The sequence below is a fragment of the Accipiter gentilis genome, chromosome 6, assembly GCF_929443795.1.
Source record: "Accipiter gentilis chromosome 6, bAccGen1.1, whole genome shotgun sequence".
Taxonomy (NCBI): domain Eukaryota; kingdom Metazoa; phylum Chordata; class Aves; order Accipitriformes; family Accipitridae; genus Astur; species Astur gentilis.
The window spans coordinates 32825287-32846202 of record NC_064885.1 but is presented as its reverse complement, the minus strand read 5'-3'; the positions used below and the strand labels follow the sequence as shown (position 1 = coordinate 32846202).

General features: G+C 39.1%; 1 protein-coding gene across 17 annotated transcripts in view; it reads right to left on the bottom strand.

The window, feature by feature from the left end:
- The window catches only part of LRCH3 (leucine rich repeats and calponin homology domain containing 3), a 70853-nt gene extending 50934 nt beyond the window's left edge, over positions 1-19919 (bottom strand). For all 17 annotated transcript variants that reach the window (XM_049803588.1, XM_049803596.1, XM_049803599.1 and 14 more), the window contains exon 1: positions 19637-19919. In XM_049803588.1, the coding sequence (XP_049659545.1) occupies positions 19637-19874 (238 nt within the window). In that variant the 5' untranslated portion in view covers positions 19875-19919. The remainder of the gene's footprint in view (positions 1-19636) is intronic.
- Positions 19920-20916: the final 997 nt, after the last annotated feature.

Sequence of the window (20916 nt, the reverse complement as noted above, 5' to 3'; positions counted from 1 at the left end):
GTTGTATGTCCTCTGACAAGAAAGCACATTCCCAACGAAAGCATAATTTTTCTCACAGGAGCAGACTGCATGCAAGAAGATGATAAACATTCTAATCAAAGTAACAACTTGGAATACAATGCCACTTCCTCTGTGAAATAATTTCATTTTCCTTTTGCAAGGAATAAAATTGCTGCTTTAAAAATAAAAAAAAACCCCAACCAAACCAGTGGAAACTATGGAACACCATTATACAGTTCTTGCATGGTTACTGGAGAATAGGCAAGAGTGACAAGCTCCAGTCCCTGCAAGGAACTGAGAACTCCTAATATCCCATTGACTCCAGTTACTTTTCTTCTAGTTGGCTCTAGAGCAGGAAAATCAGTAGCCTAAGTGGATCAAACTGTTATGTCAAGTATTATTTAGTAACTTTCCAATGTAGACCCTGGCTTCACAGTTAGCCACTCTAAGCTAGTGAAGGGAATAATTCCTACTGGCCATGTGTTATCATCCCCTTCCTTTGCACAAGCACTCCAGATTTTGCAGCCACACAGCTGGTTGGGTCTCATTACTGAGAACAAATCCTGCAAAAAAACAACGCCACAAATAGTTTTCAGCCCTTCTGAGGCATGATCTGATTCATGCTGCAGTTGTGTAATCTCTAACATCAATATAAGGGAGAGAATGAGAATGTGTGGCTGCACATGTAGGGAAGAAAGGGACCATGACTTTTGGCAGTGGCTAGGATTTGGACTAGCTGGTTAATAATAACCATGAAACTGCACATTTTTTTGGTTCCTTAAGACACAGACTTCCAACAAAACACAGAGTTCTTTTCAGAGTAGCAAATACAGGGTTGTGATCAGGGATTTATTCCCAAGTTTTGCTCATCATAGATATGTACCTGTGTACACAACATGGTATTTTAAGGATGGCACATGGTGAGGCAAAGCAAACACCCCAGGAATGAGATGCAACTACTTTACAGATGAGCAGGGAGCAGAATTCAGTGGCTTTAAAAGGGAGGCAGATGAAGGAAGTCAGACTACAGACAGAATACAAACTGCAACTCATGCACTACTACAACATAGATGAGGCAAAGTGGAACTGTTTATCCATGTTTGAAAACTGGGATTAATTCTAACCCCCTCCTATGGGGTTTGGGGTTAAAGAAGTTTTAAAATATGCTCTGCTTCCAACTTCTGGTAGACACCCCGCTCCCACCCGCCTCAACCTTCTCTCTTCCAACAATTTCATGCCCTTTCCTCACTAAACTTGAGCATCCAGCCAACAGCATCATCATGCTTCTCTTTCAAACAACCCTAAAACATAAAGCCAAACAAACTAAAATAAGTGAAAGTTGGAGAAGCAATGTTGCAAGAGATCTAACACTGAGGAAATGAACCAGAGTCTCCAGCTCACAAAGTGCAGTTAAGTTGGGGAAGTTAAGTTCCTCACTGGCCAGCTGCATTGCAGGTCCCTCTGGGTTTTTTGTGCAAAACATACACACAGTATTTATCTTCAGGGGAAAAAAGCCTTTGGACTACACCTACAACGCTGGTAAGGCAGCATACACCCCTTCATTGATAAACCTGGTTTAAAGCAGGCTATTTTGGTTTGACCCAAACCTATTCCTTGTGGACTTCAAACTAAAAAAGAAAAGAAAAAAAAAAAGAAAAAAAAGAAAAAAGTCAAATCATAGTATGAAGCCTGTATGTCTAGCCTTTTATACTACTTTAAACAAGACAGTTTAAAATTGTATCTGAAAGCCTTGGAGATACACCCTCTGGGATCCGACTATACTGGTGTAAAATTATCACATCTACTGGATACTCCTTACCAGCCCTTTGCTGTAAGCTACTGATTCTGCAATGCTTGTGTGAGCATTTCCCAATTCACATCAGGCAGAGAAACAGTCACATTAGCTCACATGATTTTTTAAGTTGTTTAAACTTCTCTTGTAAATTTTGCCTGAAGCTAACTTGGGGAGGACTTACATGAACTGTATCTCTAGCGTATATGTAAGGGCAGTGACTTCCTTTGGCAGCACAGTCTCCTTAAAGTAGCTGTTATCTGCACATTGACAAACAAGTTGAAGCCTTGCCTTTACAAAAAGGTTTAGAAAAAGACAGGGGGAAGAAAGAAAACTTTTGAAAGGAAATCTTTAATCAGGATTTTCTAAGCAGAAGTTACTTGGAATTGAATCAAAGTCCTCATTACTTCATCATTCTATTTTCTTCTAGCATTAAGCAACCATCTCGGCTAAAACAAAGGACACTAAGCTTGTTTTGTAAATGGTTTGCTGCAACACCATTACTTAGAATCATTACATGGTTCAGATTTGCTGCTTTAACTCAGGCCCTCAATCCCAGTATACACAACAGGAAGTTTATATCTCCTCCTGTATTTCTTCCTCATTTGTTTTTACTTTTAAGACATCTGCTTTTCTCAGTTCTCACACTCAGGATCATGGATAATGACTACCAGTAAACGGACACACTCCCATCAAAAGCATCAGTGCTTTCCACTATTTTTGCTTCCAATAGGCCTGAGCTGGTCTTGTCCCATATTATTCAGGAAAGACACACCCCTCTTCTATGGACTCTTCCAGAATCAGGAAACAATTTCTCATTTTCTTTTACATCTCTTCACTTTCCCGTGAATACTTCAAGACAACTGGCGACTCAAGACTTGAGTGTAACTTCTCACTTTCACAGGGGCAGAGCTAACCTGGTTGTTACTTCATAACCTACAGCAACTTCTTCTTAGTGATCTGTTTTATAGCGCAGAGGAGAAATGAACTGCTGCACAGAAATAGCAATCAATGTGGCAAAGGGCTGCAACTTCTTCAACCTGCTGTGACAGTGTCTCCAGAAACTATACTCAAGCTTCATTAAACTTCAGTTGATGACATTCTTTTGCAGGCTCGAGTTGGAATGCTGAAGCTAAAAGTCAAGTCAATAATACATATTTTTTTATCTTTTTAATTAAAAAGCTTGCTTTTGTTGTTATAAAACTTGCGCTCACATCATGGTAAGTTGTATTAAAAAATATACTTCAGTACAGGACACAATGCAAGCTGCCACCTCCAGTACAGAGGACTGAGCTAGTGTTGTAATGGGAAGACATTTGCCCATTAAGAGAGGACAGAAGGCTGTGTGTTCTACATGGCAACTTTTCATTTCCTTACTTCTACAAGTTTAGAGAAATACGTTTGTATCATGGTCCAAAGACTGGCCAGTAAGCACTCAGAGGGCTTCAGGGTTTTCACACACATTATCATCTCCTTCAACTCCATTTATCATTTCCTTTCCATCTTCATACGGAAAACCTGTAGCATGCAGCGTGTACATAAGGTACCACCCACAGAAGCAGCTATGTAAAATAGAAAAGACTCTTGCCAAGAAACTATACTGCACATATAACTTCTCACAAAAGAGACAGGAAAACAAAAATACGATAAATATTAGTTCCTCCATTTCATGATTAGGGTCTAAGATACTATGCTAGATACCATAGCCTATAGTTTAAAAAACATAGTCAACTTTCAGTTATTCAGAAAAGGAGGGGGAAGGAAGGGCCAGATAACATGGATAAAGCAATACCACAGGTTAATATAAAACATAATGCAGATGGTGTACAATGATAAGTATTGACACTGCTGACAGAAGAGTATCAAGACCTCCTAGGTAGCACTGAGCCAGGTTAAAAACCCCCTCTAAGGTAGCACAGTGCCTTTTGAATAAATTTACGCTGTCCAAGCTGGCACTCCCACAGCCAGCTTAGCCACTCCAAGTACACCTACCAGGTTGTTAAATCACCCTCAACAATCTGTTCATAGCTATCGAGAGTTCTACCTGAAGAGACTACCAGTGAGAAAGATTGTATGTTACTGTCACTTTGTTTAATGCTCTGCTCTGGCTTTCATCTGTATCAGTGAAGTATCTCATATTCAGCAATCCCAACGGCTCTGCGACTAAACTGTAACTTGGGGAAGGAGACCTGGCACAGAATAAAGGCAGGACTAGGTCAGTCAGGAGGGCTGGAAATGTAAACCGCAACCAACAAAGACTTCATATTTCCACGATTCAGCTATTTATTTTACTAAAAGTGAGCAATTACTTAAATTCATTTTAATATTGTACATAAAATTCTCCATCTACGAGTATTTTCACATATATGTCAACCAATATAACAGCTGCAATTTACCTAGTATCACATTAGTTTTACATATTCCCCCTATATATTCCACTGATCAGTTCAAAATATATTACCTTACTCCCTTTTTCCACAGACAGTTTGAACAGAATGATATATTAAAGTCAGCAATAGATGAACAGACCATAAAGAAAAAACATTTTAGCTGTGAACACATTTCAGACTGTCTTAAGTGGAGAGTTAGAAACAATCTAGCTCAAACCAGAACTGAAAATTTAAAGGTCCTAAAAAGCAAAGTGAGTAATTTCACATAAAAAGGCCAATTACTTTCAGAGAAAGGCAAGCATTTCTATAAAATTTTATGCCCGGTATTACTGCATTTCTCTGAAGCTCTTAATAGAGTGCCTCCATATTTATGGCACTTCGATGCAGCTTCATCAGACTATACAGTAAAGTCACCAAATATGTCTCATACCATTGCAGACACTAATCTGTCTTTAGCAAAACGGTATTTTATTGAGGAGAAATGTCAATAAAGTTCAATAGTCAAAAGTCCTGTGTTCTTTTAATGACTCCTTGAGGCCATCTCTCATGCTGACATCATCCCTAACAAAAAAAGTCTGTTACACTTTATACAAGCAACGTTGCAATTTTCAATAGGACAATTACTGCCAGAATTCTAGAAAAAGAGCTGGAGTCTTACCAAATCATCTGTGCAGTATGAACCATTTTAGTATCAAGAAATAAAACAACAGTATAGGATATGTATGGAAAATATCCCATATCAAACAGGGAGAACAGCCAAATAAGGAGATAAATGACAGCAATTGCCAAAACATATGCTCATAATATGAAATAAATTTTGAATCTGGAAACCATAAAAGTCACCTTCAGTCAAAAACACACCATGCAGACATTAGCAGGGATCAAGGACTACAGAACTGGTGGTCACAATTTCATACATCTTCACTTTTTTAAAAGCTAAGCTTGCTAAAAACTAGTAGCAAGGCTATCAAAATGATTGTTACATTCTCAAAATAATATTTGAGGTGAATTATATACATCTTTTCACAAAAAAAAAAAACAACACATTATGAATCCCTGGCAGCAAACATACACAACAAAATCCAAACTGATCTGACTACAACTGAAAATAGAGTTTTTTCAAAACCAAACCAAACCCATCCCTGTTCAGGAAAACACTTAATCAAGGTTTAACAGTAAACATTGCTCTTAAGAGGCCATGATGGAAATTAATCTCAAACTGCAGTAGTCACTTTGAAAGTTTTTGGCTGGTTGGCTTTATCCCTCCAGCTCCTTCTCAGAAACATCAGTTTTGTGCATGTGACAACTCTACCTATACTGGCTTAGTACAAACTGCATGGAGCAGGAGAAAGCATTTTGCCTTGCTAGAAGAATTCTTGACAAACACTAAGCCACAGAAGAAAAGCTGCGTGGTGACTGCCCACGCTGCACAGCAACGATGAGAATTCTGCTTCCACAGATCTCTGTTATTCCATTTCATAATGACTACTTTAACTACTAGGATTTTTAGAGCTCTACATATATACAAAACCTTATTAAAAAAAGTGTTCATTCACAGATGTGTAAAAAATCCAAATGGAAAAATCTCAAAGTTACAAAGAAACTGCTTCATACCTGCTAACACATGGACACAAGCATGACACTGGAAATGTATAAAAGCACACTACTGCTCCTCAGCAACATGACACCCTGCCTTCTGCCCACTGCTTATGAAATATTTGACTGTGTTCCAGCAGAGCAGGGTTTCATTTTACAAGGGTGCTTCACAAAGTTAGCAGTGAGGCAAACAGAAAGTGTGCAGCAAATGAACTCATCCCCCCAACCCTCCAGATAAAGTTTTTTTCAGGTACAAAAGGAATTACCCAACTAAACAAACCGACTTAAAGAAAAAATTCATTTTAAAGCAAAAGGCATTAAAAAAGCTTTGAAAATGGAGCTAGAACTGTTGCCAGATTGTAAGTCCATGTGCAAACCTCTGGATCCATGTATTATTTTTTCCCATTAAAAATTATGAGCATTGTTAAAAACATACATTTAGTTTTTATTCAATCCATTTATCCTTCCCAAAACCTCACTAGGATAACAGGCTTGGGTAAAAAGAGGGGCAACAGTCTTCAACTTAGGTGGAACAGCAGGTAAACTAGTAGTTCCAACACTGCAAAAAAATCCCAAACCATAGAAAATAGTCCCACTGCAACAATCACTCCCTGGATTTTAATCAAGAGACTTAATGGAAATAATTCAACTTTAACAACTTCCAGCTTTCAGAAGTCTGCACAGAGCAGTGGGGAAATAGGAGCAAAGGGCTTTGATGCAGCAAGGGTACTGGATAGCTTAAGAGTCCTGAAATTACAAATGTGATTTTCACTGAATAGCAAAGAGTAAGCCTATGAATCACACACAGCAAAATGGAAGGGTTATACATCGAAAATAATTAGCCCTGATATGCAATGTTTTAATACATTATAAAAGTGGCACAACATTATAAGATTAATTTAGCTTCAGTATATATATGGAAGTGATCAGCAAAAAGCAAGCAGTAAGGACAGGAAAACATGAGTCAAGCAGGATATTTAAAGTTTATGCAAAAAGAAAAATGATGATAAAGCACTAACAATAGTAACAGTACTGAATATTTCTCTTGCCCTGAAAGTAATATTGATGTCATTACTTAAGTACAAGACAGTGAAGAACATCTATCCTGAGATCACTAGAAGCACAGAAATGCACCTATATTTCTAACAGAAGTAAAATAAAACTCTTCAGGCTACTATAAAGAGAATGAGAAACTTATGAAAAGTCTTACCATAAAATATATTTAAAAATAAAACCATTTTAGTTTATATTTCACCTGATAATATTTAACATTCTTTACAAACAAGAATTTCCCCATCTCTGTTAAACTGCAACTACAGCAAAAGAAGAAACAGCTGTTATAATTGTGACAAGAAATACTACATACAGAAATACAGAGCACTGCATTTCATTGATGCAGATTCATTGATGCAAGAGTGGCAGCGATCATAACACAAGATGCCATAAACTGCTGATTAAAAATTTGGTAAATGAAAATTTGCCACTGGAGTTTGACATCCCCTGAAAAAGTCAACACCAACAACGACTCTTCTGTCACAAGAGCTACATGGAAAAGTTGTCACGTGGAAAGTAACATGAAGAAAGCTCTTGAACAGCTGGAGTGAAATAAAGTTTATTACAGTGAAGTTATACTGATGCTACAGGTGTGAAGCAAAATTGAAGTTACATTTATGATCTAATACGCACACACATGTATTAAATGCTTGTTCATTAATCTTCTTTCTCATCAGGAAGATGCTACCTGTCAGATGTAGGCTGACTCTGTTTTATGAATCAAGACCTCCAGAACACCACAAACTATTTTTGCTTACCTCCAGCTTTACAACTGTTAACATCCCCAGTTCCTCCTAAGCACTGTCATCCCTGTACAACACACAATTTTATGAGATTACATCATGTAGTAATATAGCTTCAAACCAACTGGCATGGAAACAGAATACAAAGGCATATAAAAAAACCTTTTTCAACAAATTTAGTCTATGTGCAATATAAAACTTGAAATGAAATTAAACTGAAGTCCCCCAAATAAATGGATGGCTTATGATTTCTTTTTTCCTCCTCTTTTCACAGGGCACAAACTGTGTTTTCTAGCTTTAAAATTATATGACTTTGCCTGAGAAGTAAAACAATCCACAAACCAGTTCTTCTATAAATGCCTGTCACATAACCACGTATCGCCATGCAAACAGCAAGGAAGCAAGATGTACCACACAAATTAGAGAAAGCAAGATGCAAGGACATGGGAAATGCAGTGGTAGGAGGACTTCTTTAAGGTCAAAAACAGAGAATGGAAACAGAATAGGCAAATCTAAAAAGCATCATTTAAGTATGAACACATTTTCTTCTAATATGATTAAAAAACAGACACCAGTGTTCAGCAGACTGAAATATCACCAGTAGAGAAAAACAGAAGTATAAACTGTTCCTCTAAGAGTGAAGTGGTAGCCATGCCAGCCTACAGACAGTTCCTCTCTGCCTCTTGCACTGCATAACATCAGTGCCACGCAGGAGCAAAGAGAAATTCTCATGATTCTACTCCGGTCTTTTTGTTTGTTTGCTTTTGTAATCCCCAACAATTGTCAGGTATCAGATACATTTCTCATTACATACTGAGAAAGCCCCAGAGACATGTGTTGCAGTCATTCATTAGAAGAGGAACCCCCTTCCCCAAAACAGATGAGACAACACCTCATTCGAGTTATCCCAGAATCTGTTCATATAGCTTGCAATGCATGCTTCTAAAAAACCCTTGTATTTCCATTTATGTATTCAACATGGTCAAGAGTTGAAAATAACTGCCTCATATGGGAAGGATACAGTCAGATTTAAAAAAAATAAATTAAAAAAATCACATTTCTGTCTGAAAGTCTAATTAGATAGCAATAATAACAGCGGTTATTAAAACTCCAAAACTATTTTTTCCATTTAAATACTGCAAATCTGGCAGCACTGTGCCAACAATTGCATTATTAATGAAAATATGTATTTTTGCCTTTTGTTTTACATCTCCGAAGAGGAAGAATGTATTTTTAAAAAATACTACTTAAAACGGTCTAGTTTCAAACTGATAACATGTTATTGAAATGGAACTTCCACAGACTTATTTCTTAACCACTTTTTGAAGCAGCACTACTGGGACTGTGAATAGAAATTATACTGCACTAACATTGACGCGAAAAACTTAAGAGATTAACAGATGTACTTCTCATTTTAGCATATATTTGTGAAAGCAGAGATGGCAGATGTTTAAAAGATTACATCTGTATTACTCAGTTACATAATTCACATCCCAATCATGTACACTAGAAATATGTGGGGGGAAAAAAAGTACTACTTCCATTGTGCCTTCCGTCTTCAAAGTGCTGTATACTCCTTAACTAATAGCAGTAAACACAACTCTCTTGCCTGTTCCCTAATAGCAACTTTAATAGAATGTCATGGTGCAGAAAAAGTTAAATTCAAGAAAAACATATGAAGCATCTTAATTTCATAAGGAAAAAAAGACTTCTGGCAAGGAAAGCCATGTTCAAAGATTTATTTTATTAGTACTTTAATACTTTGGTCTAGATGAAATTCTATGAACTGGAAGAGACTCTTGTGTTAAGTAACAAAAATGCTCTTTTGAAAAAAAGCAAGAGCAGCATTGAGCTTTGCAACCTGTAATATAGTACTGCCAAGGTATTTTCAATAGCTGAAAGAATAAATTTTAAAAAACCCACAGTATGTAGAGGTGTTTGTAGCTACAAAAGTATCCTCAAAAACAAAATACAAGTTTCAGATCAAGGATACAAGTAGTTTGTACCAGGCCCTTTATTCATACTTATAATGTTTAATATTTATTCAACATGATCATAACCATCTGCATGCTTGAACTTGTGATGAATGTAATGATATGGAAAGAGCATTGGAAGTTAAATCTGTAAAAAATATGGCATATCACAATCAGTAAAGTTCTCAAAATAATTACAATACAGGTGTGTTTTTGTAACCGCTCACATTCTTGATATCTTAAAGTACAACCCTGGAAAAAAGTTAATTCTTCAAATTACAACACGCCAGGTTGGACAGAAACTATGGCTTTATCTTCATATTAAGGTGTTTTGGGGTTCGGTTGGGTTTTTTTGGGGGGTGTGTGTGTTTTCTGTGTTTGTTTTTTTTTTAAAATAAGCACACTAATACTCTTAAAAGTGTATTTCTGGTAGTATAAATAAACCTTCAGGTAAACAGTAACGGATTGTAAAAAGAATGTTTTCAAACAGAAAACTAGCCTCCTTCTAACTCTACGTGAAGAGAGAATAAATTACACTCAACACCATTTGTTAACATTCACCATATCAACTAGTCAAGAGAAAGGAGGATGTAATACTTCAGGAATATTTTTAAATAGTTGCTGTGCATTTGGCCACTAACAAAACAAATCCAAATCTTCTACCTCTTATTTCAAATTACAAGTTAATGTTTTTTTCCCCTTAGGGAAAATTAAAAACCACCAGGGATAAAAATTGTGAGCAAGTATCTTAAAAACAAAAAAATAAGAAAAATATGTTAAATTGATCTTAGTAAGAAATTTGCAGTTAAAAATTGTCTCATGATAAATGATACAACAGCACCTTTAAATTGAAAATTCAATTCAAAAACCTGATTTTTAAAAAATGTGTTTTCAGGGAGAACAGGAACTACAAAACAGACTAAACAGTATCAGTTATGGGGGGATTTGGGTGGTAGTATTCTCCATGAAAATTTCCTTCACCATGCTCAGAATGAAAAGCTAGCATTTAATCACCAGTGAAGGGTATCGACAGTGAAGCTTCTAGGCTTTCTTTCTTACATTGTAACTTTTAATGGTAATTATAATAATCTTGACACACAGGCATCCCTGAATGATGGGATATCATTTGCACAGCAGCAGAACAGAGCCATGCAATATATAATACTTGAATATTCTGCAACACATTTACAGCTCAACCTATCAATCTGCTGTTTTAGCAAAGATGGGTTCCAAAGATAATTTTTTTACCCTGCTAAGCACAAATCTACCCACCCCTTAGCAAGCCAGCAGAATAAAAGGAAGTAGCAGATGTCTTATGGCTTATAACCACATTCAGTCATGGCCCCCTACAAAAACATTTATTCCACAGCTGAGCTTGGAGTCAATGTAATGACAAGCACCTAATTGTCCTGCTATTATTCTGCTCAGTGACTCCTTACTCATAGAGAACAGCATGTATGATATCAACTAAAAGACCAGTAAAAGCCTTGGTCTATGATTGAACTAACAGGTAATATATATGGCCATTAGTAATAGTAATAATGAATTAAGCAGGTTGAAATTACTACTTGTTTCATCAGCACCCTAAAATTAATGTTCTCCTCAGATTCAAAAGGAATTTTCTACCAGAAGTTTTTTACCATGCGAACAACTTGGATGAGAAGACTGAAGTTGGCAATGAGAGAGGCATTTGAGACAGAGGGCAAGATTAACAAGGAAAGAAGAAAAGGTTAAGACATGGAAGCTGGGATGAAGGAGATGAAAAAAACTAGGGGCAGAAGAGACCGAACTGAGGTAACAACATATTGCTGGGGACAAGACATGTGATGTGAACACATGGAGGAACCACAACCTGGCAGATCACAATCTCCTCCTATACAGCAAGTACAGAACCCAAGTCCTGCACATCCCATCACTCCACTGCTCTCAAACATCTGTAGAACTCTGAGGCAGAGCATCCCACTCTACAAACAGGTCCCAGGGAATGAAACCTACTGCTACCTTATTGGCTCAGGTAAGAGACCCCTAATGGATGTAAAGGTTTGAACTGTGCTGATGAGTCACGTGGAGGCCAGCATGATTCCACTTAACTGAATCTAGAAATTCAGCCTGAATTTAGAATTCAGTGTTAGGAAAGTAACCTGAAAAAGGCACTGGTATATTGTACAGAGAAAACTCAGTTAAAAACTTAAGTAACTCTGCTAAATCAAGCACACAGACAGTATAATCTATAATCAAAAATACCCACATAACTTTAATTGCTCATTTCCTGTGCATATCTACTGTCTACAGGTCTTTAATTAACAACCACATACAACCTTTCTTTCCTCTTCAAGATTTTTCTGTTGAAGTAGATTTCTTCAGACAAGATGAAATTACTCTAAGAATCAGGACTGATCACAGTAACAGTCTTATGCAAGAGACTGTTGTTGAAAAAACGTTAGGGAAAAAGCAGGGAATTACAGAAGGAAAAAGGGATGCCTAACCTGAAAACTGGTGAACGCTGCTTTGGGAAAATAGATCTCATCCTGTCAGTGCCATATATTTCCTTCATAATACTAAGCAAATCTTCTAAACTAATTTTTCCAAAGGTAGTAATTAATCACGTATTTCCATTTTTCTAGATGTTGGGCTTGATTTCCAGTACTCCTCAGGAGTCACCAAGGCATCTGAAGTTATTAAGAACTGCATTTTAAAAAAATTAATAAGCTGTAATAGCTTGGTTGCCTAAAAGTTCAGGCACTAAGTGTTTTGAATTTGGCACCCCAAATCAGCAAATGCTTTCAAACTTTGTAGGATTCCAAGCTTCACACATATAAAATGCAGTAACATTACCTTGCTTCACTTCACAGAGATAACATGAAAGATAGTGCTTGAAACCTTTTCAATAGTAGGGTGCACTACCCAAAAGCCCAAGGCATCAGTAACACATTTCTGTATTCTGAGCTAAGTTTCAAAAATAAGCAGAATAAAGAGACTAAAATTCACATGGGTCATTGAACAACGGGGGGCGGGGTGGGGTATGTATTGAATAGGTGCTCGCTAATCCTACTAATCCTACTGCCCTCTGCAGAGAGCAGACTATGGTTAAAAACTGTATGTTCCAGCAGCCAACACTTGGGCTGCACGGCAAGTTGGGTTTTTTAGGCATATCCTCATTTTGGAGTGCTTAAACTACATTTAGAGAAGACTATGACTGTAAATACTTTAACTTTCAAATCAGTAACATTACCAGCTAGAAAAGAACAAAGACTCTCCTCGTTCTAGAAAGACTTCTGGGCTCTGGCAGTGAAAGCAGTGGTTTGTAGTGTACAATCATAAGTAAGGCTGAAGTAAAGGATATAGGGACAGTTTTGCGGACTTCAAAGTGAAAAAATATAGCCCTCTTCCTGCACATACACAAAAGTACTAACTTAGGCAAAACAATACTATAAAGAAAAGGCCACAATGTATTACCCTTTGCATCTTCTCTAAATATCTATAATTCAGAGTACTAAAGCAATATTTTAACTCTCATGCACAGACACTTTTAACATGAATGGGTTTTCACCCCTCCACTTTGGAGGGGGGGGTCATAGCAGATAAAGAAGAAAGCACACTGCATAGTCCATGACTTCAGCTAAATACACAACTGCAATTCATTCAAGCTGTTTGGCTAACGTCGGAAACCATGAGATCCAAGCCTGATTAGTTATTAAAGAGAGAAGAACCCTTGAATTGAGTTATAGCCTGTTCGTTAGCTACCATGTAGTTTTATTTTTAAAACATGCTATATAATCTCCAGTGTTTGTTGTAACTAATTCTTTACTGCTGGTTCTTCTACTGAAGAAACTAATTATGTCTACTGCATTCTAAAGCTAAACCTAAACCATAAGTTTAAAATTACTTGCATAAAATAATGTATTTCGCCAAATGAAAGCATGAGATCCAAATCTGTCAGCAGTAAAGTTTCATTGAATGTAATTTGGCTCTATAAGCCATACTCTAGCAGAAAAAATTCCTCGGCTCACTGACTCAAAGCTTAGCACATTGCTGTACAGAAAATAATTAGCAAATTTACAACGGGTCAGTGGTAAAAGGTTACAAAATAGAGTTAAGGTGTGATTTCACAATTGACACAAGTCAATTTAAGCTTACATATCTGCCAAAAAAACCCCTCTCATTCTCCTCACCCCATACAGTCTTTCCACCTTTTCTGTTTGCGGGCACTCACATACACATGAAAACATAGCAAGCTGTCCAAGGATGTGCTCCAACTGCAAACTAGTTACTGGCTGAGTTTTCAGCCAGGTAAGTACGAAACAGCTTGCTGGAAGGCCATATGATTGCTGGTGTTGACTGTGCAGCAGGAGATGAAGACAGAACTTCCCTTTTTGGCATCAGCATAGAGCCTGGATCACATCAAGCTGTGTATTTACGACTGACTTCATGGAGTACCTAACCAATACATATTTGCTACCTCCCAGCACAGGTGCGGCCAGAGGAGAAGAGGGCTGGAAACACCATGAGAGAAACACATTTCCTTTTTCCCTAAACTCTAATTTGTCCTTCATGTGACTGCAGAATTCAACATACTCATGTAACAATCCCTATCCTCTTTACTTCTTATGTGATTACAGTTATCTCAAAAAATATAATTAAGAGTGTGTATGCAGACAAGTAGTTTGATCATGATGGAGGCAGGACAGTGGAAGACTACTAGGGAAGTAAGTAGAAACACATGCAATCCTGAACACCACTTACAAGAGTTTACTGGTAGTAAAAGTTTGATTGTGAGACTTTTTCTTTTTGTTTTAAAAGATCAACTCACTACACAAAGGCATTCAGAATGTCACATATAACTTTTACTGCAACAAGGCTTAGAAACTACAAGCTCAGACTCCACTGTTCCAGTTGCTATAAAACATGAGGCAAAAAGACTGCCTGTGTGCCAAGAACCTTTGAGCATTACTGCAGGCCTCAGCTCTCCATCAAAACCCAACCCAACCCATTCAACAAAAACGAACTATCAACTGTGACAGTCTACTGCTCTTTGCATTTTGAGGGGAACAAAAAAAGCAAGAGAACTGACCTCAATTTACCACCTTACCAAAGCACCACTCATAGATAATTTCATTAGCCTAGACTAAGAATTGCCAGTATTTATGCAGAGAACACACGAGATCAAGACTTTCTAATAACAGAAACATAACAAGAAAGAGAACAAGAAGGAGCAATAGTCAAATTATAAAGGGACTGACACAAGTAGGAGGTAAGACCAAAAAATGCAACTGAATGGAACAAGCTAGATTACCATCTGAAGTTTGTGGAAAGATTGTCATCCTCCCTCCTTCTTGCCCCTACAGCTACTAGAACCTCTGGACAGTGTATTTCTGTTTGGGTTTTGATAAGGGTAGAGGCAAGTATACAAATCTGAGCACAAGACTCTGAACTACCCTAATGAAGTGTTAGGTTTTCATTTTTAATACTGAAACTTTAGATAATCTAAGTACCAAACTGTAAACTCATCTGACAAACAGCCTGCGACTTGAACAAAGAACAATCCCATTTCCTTCCAAGTTATCTTAAAGTTCATAATAAAATTACATTCAAGATACAGTAACCCAAAGAGGGTTTTTTTCAAACAATTTAATTTCAGGCTGGTTTGGATTCTGCTGTTGTGGCTTTCAGAACAAATGTTTGGGAAATACATCCACTACTGTAGGAGCCATATTGTACTTCTCAAGCTGTTTTACATTTCATCAGGTAATATCAACTAAATTTCTGGCAGGAAAGAACAATACCAGTGAGACCTGTTACTGCAGAACACTCATACAGTCACTGTAGTCCTTCTAAATGCAAGCAAGCACTTAGCATATAGAAATTTTATTGATACTATAGTCAGATTTTACCATTTCTATGGAGAGCTGCTAAGAACAAAACCATAGAGATACCTCATTGGCAAAGTCATTCAAAAGGTAGTAGCAGACAATTTTTTTTGTTCCTTTTCAGGGTCTTGCTATCCTTTTTCACTATTAATATATTCCAGAAACAAAACATAATACACTGCATGTAATTATCTTACTAGTTGATTTCCATACAACAGCCATTTCTTTTATTGCATAAACCCACATATTCCCATCTTCTCCTTTAAAAATGGAGACAGTGAGTGGTCTAGGTAATTACAGCTGTCATGGAGGGTTTGACAAATAACTTTTCTGCTCAATGTATGCTTTAGGCCACTGGGAAGCTGTCAAATAATGACATCAGAGCCTACATTAACACTAGCAAAATGCAACTGTGCTTCCTTTCATACTTAACTCAGATGGCTTATAGCCCTTCCTTTTCCTATTCCCTGGTCAAGAACAAGAATGGAATGAACAAATGGACTGTAATTCAACCCAGATAAAACATGGATAGATAATGCAGGTTAAATGAAAGAGTATGAAAGAAAAAGAGAAGCACATCCTTGCTTTGTTAATGAAGAAGCTTGCTCATTCTTCATCATCAATGAACGTTGTAAGCTTGAGTCACTTCCTAAAATTCCAATTAAGTTGGAAGGGATGAGCATAAAGAACAACTGCTTTCCCCTCTTTCAGTATCTAAGTTATTATTACACTGCATTTCTTGTACATGAGCCATCCCATATGTACAAGAACGTTAGGTGGACTACCACGTCGGACAGTGTGGGGAGCTACCTTCCCACTAATCCATTCCAAAGCTCTCAATCATAGACCATCCCATCTTCAATTTGATTTTGTATTACGTGATCTTAATTCCAGTCAAAGTACAAACCAACCAGAAACTCACTATTACTTCGATGCCTGCTGAAGTCATCTGCTCAGTTCCGAGAACAACACTGAGAACTGATCTTAGCTTAAAAAGCCACCTCTGGGTCTTCAACACCTGGAAGACAGCAGTGCCCAGAAGCAGCTGAGGCTCTGACATTACTCGAGAATTCACTTTGCAGTGAAAAGTTTAGTGATTAATGAGGAACTTAATTTTGCCACTGATGCCTAATAGAAGTATTATATTAACTTCCAGAATAAAAATGCAGCAAATCTGATCTGGTCATACGGTTTAGTTTTAGGTAGTTGCGAGAAGCAGGGAGTTGGACTCAGTGATCCTTATGGGTCCCTTCCAACTTGAGATATTCTATGATCTGTTTATCAAATATTTTTCCAAAGTTAAGTTACACCTGCCAGAAACTCTGCTCTGATGACTGTTTAGTGAATAGTTAAGAATGGTACCTAGAAGCTATCACAGCCTGAGCACCAGGGTTAGTACTACTGTCAACTCTCAACCCATAAAGATCTAAAGAAATGTGATCGTCCCATTGATTTAACGCTGAAACATTGAAAATGTACCTTATGGCTGACAACTACTTAAAGAGATTCTCCCCTCACCCATCATCAACCTCAAAATCTGCACAGAGCACCCAGCTAAACTTGATCAAGCATCTAATCTCTAACGCCCTGTTCCTACTGACCCGCTTTGCTGGTTCATCTGCATTAAAAACAGCTTCCAGGCAAGGCCAGTCATTCTGTTAAGGCTTAAGGCTATGCTAGATGCTGGTTTGCTGGCAGTGTAGTTACATTAATGAGGGATGTGATTCATTCCCACCTCTTTAGCATTGATGCAGTTACAGTGACATGCAATTTTTTTTTATTACTACAAGAATGGGAATGAGCTACACCAGTATAACATGACCTATACTAGAGAGGTGTCTAATCTTACACATAAAAAGGAGTAAGATTTGCATATACATTGTTTTGTCTTCAGTTTTATCGGGAGTAATTCCAATGATTTTTATGAAACCCCACATACACATGCCCCACCTGATGTGCTTTGAGTCTTTGTGGCACAGCATGCAGGAAGGCACTCAGAGTCTACAGTCTAGGGTGTTACTTAAAGTGTTTAAGTGTTTGTAACACCTAACACACATACACATTATACCATAATATTTGTGGCCGCTTCCATACAAAAGAACTGGAAGTTTCACAAGAAAGAAACTGATGTGGCGAAAGAAGTGGATTAAATTTGTAGCTGAACACCCAACTGAAAACGGGGTCAGAAATGCTTGCATGGATTTTTCTCCACTGCCCAGCCTTATTCAAAACAAAAAAAGCCATAGAACAGACCATGCTAAAAAAAGACACAAGATGAAGTTATTCACAGCAGCCTTCAAAACAGGGAATTTAAACAGAATGTGTCTCGCCCCTCCTCCCACTCCATAAGCTTTGCTTCTTACAACTTAAGAACAGTTCTAGCTTTTTCCTAAGGTTCATTGTGATGATAAATGCACAAAAGTGTATGGTATGCACTGCTGCTTATTAGCATTTAATGCTTCTTGAACAACTACAATGCAAATATTCATCACAATAGATGGGAACCTTGGTGGAAACAAGAATTCCCACAAATTGTTTAAGAGTACAGTAAATGAATAGTGTTATAAACAAAAAGCCCAAATCCCTCACAAATGTGTATGCTGCATTTGGATTAGCCCAATACACATCCATTATGCAACTGCATTTGTAGAAAACCCTTTGAACAAGAAAAATTTTATACCCTAACAAGAACCTTTTTCTATTTATAGATGTGTTCAAGTCAAACCACAGTTGTCTCAAGGCTTGGCTGCATACGTTGTTTTTGGTTTTTTTGTATTAGTGACAAATTTTTGCATAATTAGGATGTTATTGGACAGAGTATGAAGTCAGACAATTTTAAAGGAGGCTGCATTTTTAATTACTTAACTGTCAGTGTATCAACACTAAAGAACATGGTAACTTTCGAAAAGTGATGTTTGGAGTTTATTTCTAAGCTACAGCTCAACACAAAACACTAGAAAAATCTAAATGCACAGGAAGTAATCTAAGCTACAAACAAAAGGCATGCTAACACCTTTTAAAACTACTTTTACTATATTTGCTTTATATAATGCATTAAGAAAACTTCTACATCCTGCAGAAACTCTCATCATTTCTCAAGTCTCATCTCTGTGTTCAACACAGTAATATGTAAACATACTCTGCAAATATGTTTTTATTTATGATCAAGGTGCTTACAGGGTAAGTACACATTTTTAGTGTACTCCTATGAATATATTTGAGGAGCAGAGGGAAAAAACAGTCCTATTGCTTACTGTACCTTGTAAAGTACATCTTAAAAATCTCTAATATTTTTATGCATAACACAGGAGAAAAAAAGAAAAAGGGACATGATTCTGCTCACAGTACCTTTCACATCTCGCTATGGCTATCAGCAATGACAATAATAGAAGCATAAGAGCACAAGAAACAGTTATCTTTAGCATATGCACACCTGACAGCCTTCTTGGAAAGTTGGTTTCCCCTGTCAACAGCACAAGATAAGAGATGGCGAGGGTGCGTATATATGCATATGTACACACACACTCACATATATATACATCAGAACAAGAACGTGGCTGGCTAAAACCACATCAGTGAGCAACAGTACTGAGAAAAACCTCATAACTCTTTTTAAAACAGCCTCCAACAAGGAAAACAGCTCTAGAGTTGAGACGACAAAGAAAAAACCCCAACAAATGGGGAGATCTCATCCGCCAGACCCACAGCGGGCAGAGGAAGGAGGAGTACCCTGCAAAAGCTCCTCCATCCTGCCTCTCAGCCGAGGAGAGGAAGGGCGGAGAGCGAAGGGAGGAGGCGAAAGCGTGAAGGAGAAACGGCCCAAGAAGAGAAATACCCCAAGCATCGCCGCCGGTGAGATGAAATCGTCCTCTACGCCCACATATACACTCTTCAAAAGAAATGGGGGAGACCCCCCCCCAAACATCCACTGAGAAGATTTCTCCTCCTCATGCATCCAGCTTCAATTTACTGAAGAGACAGCAAATTGATCACCTCAGCCTCACTCTTAGCGGGGGGCTGGCTGTCCTCCCCCCCCCCCCTGCCCCCTCGGGTGAGGACAGCCAGCCGCCCCCAAGCCCTCTCTGATGGGGAGCCCCCAGGCCCCGCCACACCGGCTACCCCCGACCCTGAGGCGCTTGTGGGGGGAGGGCAAAGGGTCTCCCCTACCCCTCTTCCCCGCCATCTCGCCCCCCCCCCCCCGCCCCAAAGCCGCGTCCCTCACCGGCCTGGGTGGTGTCGCTGAGGTCGTGGTTGGCGGCGCTGGCCCGCGGGTAGTCGCGGAGCTTCCTGCCGCTTAAACTGAGGGTACCGCTGGCCGCCGCTTCTTCTAAGGCTCGGTCCAAGGAGCGGCTCCACGAACCGGGACCTGAGGAACCAGGTGGCGGAGGACAAGCCGCCGCGTTACCCGCCGGCATCACGGCAGAGCCGCCCTCCGGCGCCGCCAGCACCGCGGCCGCCATTTCCCCCCCGCCACAGCCCGCCGCCGCCGCCGCCGCTGCTGCTCCGGCTTCGCTCGCCACTGCGCAGGCGCGGCAAAGCCCGGGGACTAGCAGGGAGGGCGCATGCGCCAGCCTTGACAGGGCGCGGACCGTGCATGCGCAGCGGGCACAGCGACGGCCCCCCGGCAAAAATAACCCGAAACATCCTCTTTTCGGGTCCGACTTTTCCGCTCGCCTGGGGTAAATCTGGCGTGCCAGGGTGCCCACCTCCCTTTGAGCACGGCTGTAGTGCCTGTACACCTTCTGAAATTCAGAAGAATTCTAGTTTCCCCAAGCAGGGTGGGATGCCACAGCGGGTGCTCAGGCAGAGGTTGGTTGGCTTTTGGGCGAGCACCGCTGACCCATTCCAGCGGCAAATTTAAGGAGAAAACGCACATATCTGAACTAGGAAAAGTACCAGCTGCTTCCTGTTGGGTTTTTTTGGTTTGATTTGTTTGGGTTTTTTTTCCTTGATGTCATCAATCCTTATAAGGTCACACTCTTTGCAACATCCAAATAAATGCCAGCCTTGCTCTGGGAAAGCACCAACCGATGGATCCGCTGCTTGTGCTGGAGCATGTCCGAACGCTGCCTGAAGCTGGCAACCATACAGACTGAAGCTGGTAACGAAGAACAAAGACTGTCAGGTGCTCATACTCATTCTTAATGCCTTATCAAATATACTTACAGGCAGCATTTTTTTTCCCCTGCACCACCAATTAATAGCAGCACTTCTACTGCTTACGCAAGCCTCCTGCCAGCATCGCACTCAGAAACACGACCGCAGCCGTTTATCAGGGTGCTCATGCTAGTCCTGTAATACAAGGTTTAGATTACAGTGACTTAGCAACACATGTCACAGCAACATGAAAACCAATGCCTGGGCTGACAGATTAAGGGATCTGGTACTATCATCACACCAAACCACTAAATTAGATGGTGCTACTGAAAAATACGTCAACAGCTGACACATTTAAATGCAAATGAGCTTATACAGCGTCACTCCGAGAAGTGCTTAATTTTC